The 8,224-nt window shown below is 35.2% G+C and overlaps 1 protein-coding gene across 1 annotated transcript; it reads right to left on the bottom strand.

Annotated features, from left to right (window-relative positions):
• Positions 1-4,958: 4,958 nt before the first annotated feature.
• LOC149816083 (uncharacterized) lies at positions 4,959-6,439 on the bottom strand. The gene is made up of 5 exons (XM_089988155.1): positions 6,393-6,439; positions 6,212-6,249; positions 5,783-5,927; positions 5,567-5,698; positions 4,959-5,289 (listed from the first exon to the last, which is right to left on the bottom strand). The coding sequence occupies exons 1-5, from the start codon at positions 6,418-6,420 to the stop codon at positions 5,153-5,155; spliced, it is 480 nt and encodes a 159-aa protein (XP_089844281.1). The 5' UTR covers positions 6,421-6,439; the 3' UTR covers positions 4,959-5,152.
• Between the last annotated feature and the right edge of the window lie 1,785 nt (positions 6,440-8,224).

The raw sequence follows: 8,224 nt of genomic DNA, 5'->3' as shown, positions 1-8,224 counted from the left end.
ATCTTGGCTGCTTTAATTAATGGCCCCTAGCATCTTAAGGATTTTTTTTTCATAGAAACCTCAAAGGAGGTATGATGTATCAAAAGCCATGGTAGAGGCATACTCTAAGAGAGATGTTGCAAAGGAAAATGTGGGAGAGGCTCTTAATTACAACTTTTAGGGGGAGGTGCGGCGGGGGGACATGTTAGCCTTTTCTATATTTTTCAATGATTCAAGCACTCACATAAATTTCAAAAATCAAATTAAGATCTTGACACAAAAAAAAACTTGGGGTGATTTGGAGCTTTTAGAATTTAAAATAAGACTTTGAAAACCTAAGTCAAATTTGATAGTATTTCCTAAAATGTTTTGAACACTTTACCCAAAAAAAAATTTAAGGGCATTCCAAAATACAATCCATTAAATCAAAGGTATGTTGCACATTATAACAGAAAATCATAAAACCCATATGGTACCCTATAATGAATGGGGATAGAGCCTAAGTCTAGCTTTTAACATGTTCTCTAACGTTTTCACGATTTTCAAACTGTTTTTCTAAAGGGCATTTTTGGTAGAATGACATGAAAATTTTTATATGAAATACTTTCTTAAAAATTCATGTCCTTTCATAAAAAAATGATCAATTGTGGATCAAAACCCCCTAAATTCTAGACTCTAGTCCATAGATAAACTTATTTAAATCTAATCCAGATTGGACCTAGTTTGAACTAGATAATAAAGACCAGATTATATCTCCATCAAAATTATCCTCCCGAACATCTTAAGAATGGAAGATAAAAAGAAGGAAATTATGCACGAAATGAAGATGAAAATTAATAGCTATAACCCTATGAAAGATGAAGAAACTAGTCGAGCCAAGGTTCATTAAGGACCCAATTAAGATGTTGCCAAGCTAGTTGAAGAATTAGGTGTCTACAGCATACTGAAATACCTTTTTTTTTTGCAAGACCTCAAATTGTTTATGTAGTTAATCAAGTGCCCTAATTTATCAGTCAAAAGAATTCTGAGATATTTGAAAGGCATATTTAGTAGACAAGTGCACAAGAAAAGGTCACATGAACATAAGCTTCTGTGATGGCATTCCAAACACAGGTCGAATTGGTGACCCAGGTGAGAGATCAGTTCAGGATATAGTGTTTGCTGGAAAGAATATATTACCTTAGAGTAGTAAAAGGCAAAATGCTTAGCCTGATCAAGTACAGGCCAAGTACAGGTCAATGGCATCAGTGTCATAAAAAATAACATGGTTCAAACATTGGCCAAATGAACTAGATGAGATACTCCCAAGGTCCATATTATTTTGTGATAATCAAATTGTTTTTAGTTGAATCATGTCCATTATGGAAAGACAAAGCATATGGAAATCAATCAACATTCATTAAACAAAAGATTGAGAACTAAGAGTTAGAAGCCAAATTCATCAGGACTAAAAATCAAGTTATAGATTTGCTTATAAAAGGTCTTACAAAGCAAAGATACCGGTATTTGAGGTCAAAGTTGTCCATGGTGGCGTCCTATGTACAACTTAAGGGAGGCTATTCAAGTATATTACTGTATTTTATTAATTGTATATTTATTTCTTTTATTTCTTAACCTTGTTGTAACAAGAAAGGCTTTTATGTACTTTCTACCCTCTAGATGAGATATCCCAAGGTCCATATTATTTCGTGATAATCAAATTGTTTTTAGTCAAGTCATGTCCATTATGGAAAGACAAATCATATGGAAATCGGTCAACATTCATTAGACAAAATATTGAGAACTAGGAGTTAGAAGCCAGATTCATCAGGACTGAAAATCAAGTTATAGATGTGCTTACAAAAGGTCACACCAAGCAAAGATCCTGGTATTTAAAGATTGCTTACAAAAGGTCACCCATGGTGACGTCTAATGTACAACTTAAGGGAGGTTATTAGAGTATATTGTTGTATTTTGTTAATTGTATATTCATTTCTTTTATTTCTTATCCTTGCTGTAACAAGAAGTGCTTTTATGTACTTTATACCCTCTATACATGGCAGTGCCATTTTTGTAAATTCCATAGGTTGCATTTAATATAAAAAGAAGGAATCAACTGCACGACCCACATTCAGAATCGCGTCTTCAGCTCTAAGAATCTCTCATGCTGTCATTCCTCATGCTTCACGATTGGCAAGAAAAAATCCAAGAGTTTACCACTTCCATTTGCCCCTTAGAAATTTGCAGATAGATTAACATTACATGCATTAATTATAGCTATGAAGGGCACCATACATATGCATGCAAGCACATATGCACTTGCCATGGCTTGACATGAACATTAACAAGATTACCACATTGTTTTGCCCCTTGCAGAATCAGTTATTGCTATCAAGGGCATTTTATTAATTTGAGAAAACACATTGAAATATGTCCTTTGTTGTCAAGCTACACTCAATGTGTTTAATTCTTTATGCTGACAATTAATGCATGAAATTTAAAATCACCATGGTATTCTGAAATTTGTCAGGGGCAAAAAAAAATTTAATGAACCAGTTAAGCCACAGAACATTAGAAAGAGCCCACACACACACACAGTCATGAACATCAATTTTATCAATACCATCCCAAGATAATTTCTTAGGATATTGCAGGATTTTCTCCAAAAGAAAAGAAAACTCTCAATATTTTCTGAAAAGTGTATAAAATAACGCAAAGGAAAGGAACGAATAGAATTTGTTATTATTTCAATAGTTGCAAAGAGAAGGAAACTTTTTAAAACATAGAAAAGATGAAGTAATAAAATTATTTAAACAATAGAAAAAACCCCAATTCTATTACAATAATATCATGAATTTTTAAATGGTACATTTCACCTTTAAATCATTTCCCGTTGTGTCAACAATATTCGAAAATATCAGCCACCTGTGATTATCAGAATGCACAAACCACAAATATATCTAATATTCTAGATATACTGCAACATGCTCTTCCACGTTCAATGAAAGACATAATTCCAAAAAGTATTTTAAATTATGTTGGATTAATCACAATGTCATTTAGATATATTAGCATGACTATAGCACAAAATTATTGCAACATTTTCCGAAACAAAAATATTTTAAATCAAATTTCTTTCAAAATTCTTCTATTTCCATTATCCTTATATTGAGATTTTCTTAAAAACAAAGTACAAAACATGTTTCTATCAGATCAAATTCTGCATGGAGACAAATGTTTATTGCTATCCACTAAGAAATAAGGAACATCCAAAAGCATTGCTGATCAAGGAATAACCAGGTAATATAATTAGTTCAACTGCCAGTAAAGCATGAAGAACTTACAAATATTATGAGATAATGTTGATTAGAAAGCAATGTCAGTGTCAAGTTGAGCCACTAACAAATAATGCCCTTCAGGAGCAACATGAGTTAAGTGCATGATGATTATATATTGGTCATTTAAAATCAAGGAATGTGTGAAAATAAGGTCCTACAAGTACATCCAAAGAAAATTGCAGTTGTTGAGACTCATAAAGCATGGGGTCTTAGGTCTTAACAGAAGCAGAAAGCCAACAGCAGGGTGCCACAATCAATAATCACATCTATCAGTCTTTGATGGCTTATTAACCATGACAACATTAAAAAATTCCTGTAACAAAAGTGGATGTTGCACTTATCTTGCTTTGTTCATTTGAAGCAATTCCTCCTGGAACCACTTTTGCCAACATTTCCACTGGGAAAGCAAAATTTACTGAAAACGTCAATAAACCGAGGAAACACATCATACAAGCCATGAAATTGTTGAATCTTATCAACTAACCTTCTCCACAATGTCCCAAACAGCCACTGTTTTCACTGCAAGTCCTACTGATCAGTGAATTTTCCTTTTTTCTTCTTGCTTTTGAACCCTGCAATAAATAATGAATACATAAGCAATAACCGGACAGAAGAATTGGACGGCTTAAGAAGTGATTTTATCTTGCATTCAAGTATTCAACAGATGCATTTTGTTCAAGAGCAATAGCATCTCACCATCAAAATGAAGATAGGATATTATTCCACACAAATAACTGATGTATGCAATTCGGTGATTACTCGTTGTATATGGAGAATTCTGGCAACTCCATGGCAATAACTGTGTACATACCTTAGTTTTCTTACCAGAAGGGATTCCTCCAAGTATTTCATCTTGGATGACCTCATCTGGTGAATGATAACATATGAAAACAGCAAAATCATCAAAAGAAACTTATCTAAAATCTTAATCCATCCAGTCAATATGTTGATGAGTATATTCTTTTATTTGCACAGACATTAACTGACCTGCTGTGCCACATGCTAGATAATGGTTCTTTCCAACGCAAGGACTACCATGAGCCATTCCCTTCTCTCTTGCAGGTTTGAGACTCTGGAAGAAATGATGAATCTCCATCTGTTTGATATTATAGATAAGTAAAGCACAAGCAGTCAACTATAAACCTCTTCCTTCTGTGAATGTGGCTCCATGACCACTGGTCCCCTTCCCTTTCCCTAGCGAAAAAAAACCATTAAATAAATAAGAGAAAAGAAGAACTAGAACTTGATATTAAAATTCTGCACATGTCAAAGATAACATCAATATGATCATAAACGAAGTTTCCCAACTAAACTTACATCATTAGTAACATCTTCTGAAACATCACGCTTTTCCTCATCATTGTTGATGGATTCTGTGGTTTTCCTTACAAAGTGTCAGATGGCTATCATGTAGTTACTATTTGTTGGGCCTGAAACTTTAAGTCCTGTTTGGATGTTCTTATAAATAGCTCCTTGTTATTTATATAATTATATTTATTTAACAGCCGGCTTTTGTGTTTGGCAGTTTTTTTTTGTTTAACAAGTTTTCACAAATATAAACAAAAAACACCTCTTTTCTTTAAAAAACGAGAAACCTTTTCTTCTAATACTATTTACCTTCTTCTATTCCATCACCACATCTGCCCCCGACCAAAAAACACCACCGCCGCCGCCATCACCATCACTACTATCATATTACCACCTCCATCACCACCACCACTACCATCACCAACCACATCATTGCCACCACTACTCACCACTTAAATTCTTTTCTTCATTCTAGTTTAGATAGTCGGTGATCCAAACATTGACTTAATTAAAAAGGCAAGATTTAACTTTATAAAATGAGTTTTTATTTATGTTTGTAAACAATAAACAAAAACACATCCAAACAGGGCGTAAGAAAATGTTTTACTTGGAGAAATCTGCAGAAACCTCTGGTTTTGACTTCTACCAATAGAGAGTAAAGAAGTGGCCTTCTCTATATTTATATCTGCAAAAAGAAAAATAAATTATAAACCTGTGAGAAAGAAATTCATCTGAAACAAATTTAACACCTCAGAAAACTTGATTCTATAATATTACTAAGGAGTAGATAAGATGCTAAGGAAGCACTCATTCTCTCAGCTGCTCTTGCTTTGAATTTGATTAACTATAGAGTGATGCTCAAGTAAATGCAGCAATGAGTGCAGATCCTTAAGCGAAAAATTTACCCGCATGAAGTTTGCCTGTGATCTGCCTGCGACCCACAAAAATTGGTCGGAATTTACCTTTTTCTTTTGGGAGGGAAGCATGAGAGTCATCTAACAGACCTATGCCTGTATGTCCTTCATTTGGCTGAATACGCTCAGAAGTTTCAATTGACAGGACAGACACAAAAGGAGGTTTAGGTGTGTGGAAATCTGGTAAAGAGACTACAGAAATTAGCTTTGAATGCCTGTATGGTTATAACATAAAACAAATATCATACTGCAAGATAAACATACCATGTTCTGTAAAAAAGGAAGAAAATCTGCAGCTGTCTGCATGCAGATAAGTTCCACAGCTCCCAGTGGCATGTTGAATGGAAAAACTGCTAGTTGCTTTTGTCCACAGACATTTTTCTGAACCTATATCAAGTTGGCATGCTTCCTGTAGGTCCCGTACAAGAATGGTAGCATAGAAAACTTTATAAGATTTTCTAGCAGCTTTCACATGGGAACAGCATCAGATATTACACAATTAGAAGTTTAGAACAAATTTTGAAGATATTAGTACAAAAAATGAATTTGCATTCACCAAAGTGCAAGAAAGCAAGCAAAAGATAATAAATGTAGAAGCACAACCTAAAATGTTTCCAGCATTTCCAATATGGCAAGCATATGATACTATTCAAAGCAACACAGTAATGGGAAGAAAAACAAGAAACCATCTACCTTAACTTTAAGAAGGCCTCTGTCAAAGAAATCCCAGGCTGAAATAAAATGTCAAAATGGTCATTGTCCAATTCATAACTACCACTTCTAGCTACGTTCTACTTGACTACAAGAAGCACCAAAGGCAAGACAAGAAACTTATAACTGTGACAGACAGTCAAGCATTTGCATACATCCTCACCTTCCAGTAACGCCACGAAGAACTCCATGACAGAGATTGACTTTGACACCCGTACACTTGGTGAAACTGGCATGAGCCCTGAACCTTGAAGAACCATTACAGAAGGAAACCTAATGTACATTTTTGCACATACAAGGAGGTCAATGCGAATACATAAGAAGACAAGTCAACAAAACACAGCAGAATCACCATTTCTATGCTTGCTTATGATGGTAGTGATCAAAATGGAATTGCCTAACTTGCCATATGTTAAAGTTACTGAAAGCAACAAACCACTGCTCTTTGGTGAGTCCACCATGAGCAAATTTTACTTTCAGAAAGTGGTCGGTAGGCAACTCTAAGCCATACTGCAAAAAAAAAGGAATAAAGAAAGGTGTCAATGGCTCTAAATTTGTATTGCATCTAAAGACACATAAAATTGAGGGTTATCTGAAAAAATGCACCTTGTAAAACAAGAGCTTTTCATAATCATGGAGGACCGCCCCAGCAGGGAGTGATCTACTGATGCCTGTACTCGGCATCAAATCAGTTATTTCAAACCAAGTTAAAAAAGAGAGAAAGAAAGCAACAATGCCAGTCATCAAATCAATTTGCTTGTTGATATAAAGCAATGAAGATCTAGGATTAAAGTGATTGAATTTGTGAACAGGGATACAGCTTCTTCAGTCTTTTCCCTATGAATCTTAATTTTTATTATCTAATGTGAATTTATTGTCTCAAAATTGATAAACTATATAACATTCATCACTATATGCTGCACATTCCGTGTTGGTGCAAGTGACAACTTCAATAGATACTTCTGTACTGTTTATCCAGGAGTGGTCTCTAAGCTATTTATGTAAAAGAGTTTGTCAAGTTCTCATGTTTTTTTTTCCAACCAATCCTTCTCACTTTGATAGATATTTTCTTTTAGGCACCAGAAAGGGATTATTATCCAATTAAGCCACCTCTTTTTTTCCCTTTTCCTAAAGTATTTACCTTTCTCATACAAATTAAAAAATATATCAGAACCTTTTTGGATGGTACTTCAGTTATTCTGAACGTGGAGGCAGCACCTCTTAATCTGGTATTCCTTTCTCTTAATTTCCCTCAGTAATTTAGTAGAAAGGAAAAAGAATTTTTTTTATCCTTATTTTCTTAGTTTTCTCTTTTCTCTCAACCAGTGTTATTAAGAACGCGCCTCAAAGCGCAAAAAGCGTGCCTCGCCTCAAGCGAGGGCCTTTGTGCCTTGAGGCACAGGTATAAAGCGTTAAGGCCTTGAGGCGTACGCCTCATACGCCTCGGGGCGTACGCCTCATACGCCTCGAGGTGAGGCATATGCGCCTCATTTTTTTAGGATTGCTAAGCAGGGCCCCCAACCCTAATTAGGGTCGGGGGGGCCTCATTCTCTCCCTCATTTGCTCTCACTCGTCTCTCCCTGGTCTCTCTGCAAATCACAAGAACAGTTACAAGAGAGAAAGAAAACAAAGTATTTATACAAGGCAAAGGCGGCAACCCTAAACCTAAACAAATCGGGTCTGATACATAAGAAACCGGGTCTCAAATATAAGCCCAAAAAAATTTCTTCCGGAGGGCGCTGCCCCCCACGACCCCCCTTCTTGCAAGGGCAAAAACTCTGAATCAAGCTCCACAACTCATCAGTTCTTTGTGTATGATGTATGGTTTTTAGTTATTTGAGGTTTATGCCTATTTTCTCCCTTGATCTATGATGTATCTACATGATTCTGGAACCACTCCACTCATTCTTTCTGTTTTGTCTGCTGACTATATATCTAATCCACTTGAACATTTATAAGTAGTTTTTTGTCCGAGTTTATGAAACTTTTTAGCTT

Source organism: Nuphar pumila, chromosome 14 (assembly GCF_984573655.1).
Source record: "Nuphar pumila chromosome 14, dmNupPumi1.hap1.1, whole genome shotgun sequence".
Taxonomy (NCBI): domain Eukaryota; kingdom Viridiplantae; phylum Streptophyta; class Magnoliopsida; order Nymphaeales; family Nymphaeaceae; genus Nuphar; species Nuphar pumila.
This window is presented reverse-complemented; position numbering and strand designations above follow the sequence as displayed.

Coding starts and splice junctions, on each gene's coding strand:
- LOC149816083 (XM_089988155.1), bottom strand. CDS start 6,420: ATGGAGTTCTTCGTGGCGTTACTGGAAG. Junction 6,250..6,392: donor CTTCGTGGCGTTACTGGAAG/GTGAGGATGTAT, acceptor ATTTTATTTCAG/CCTGGGATTTCTTTGACAGA. Junction 5,928..6,211: donor GAGGCCTTCTTAAAGTTAAG/GTAGATGGTTTC, acceptor CGGGACCTACAG/GAAGCATGCCAACTTGATAT.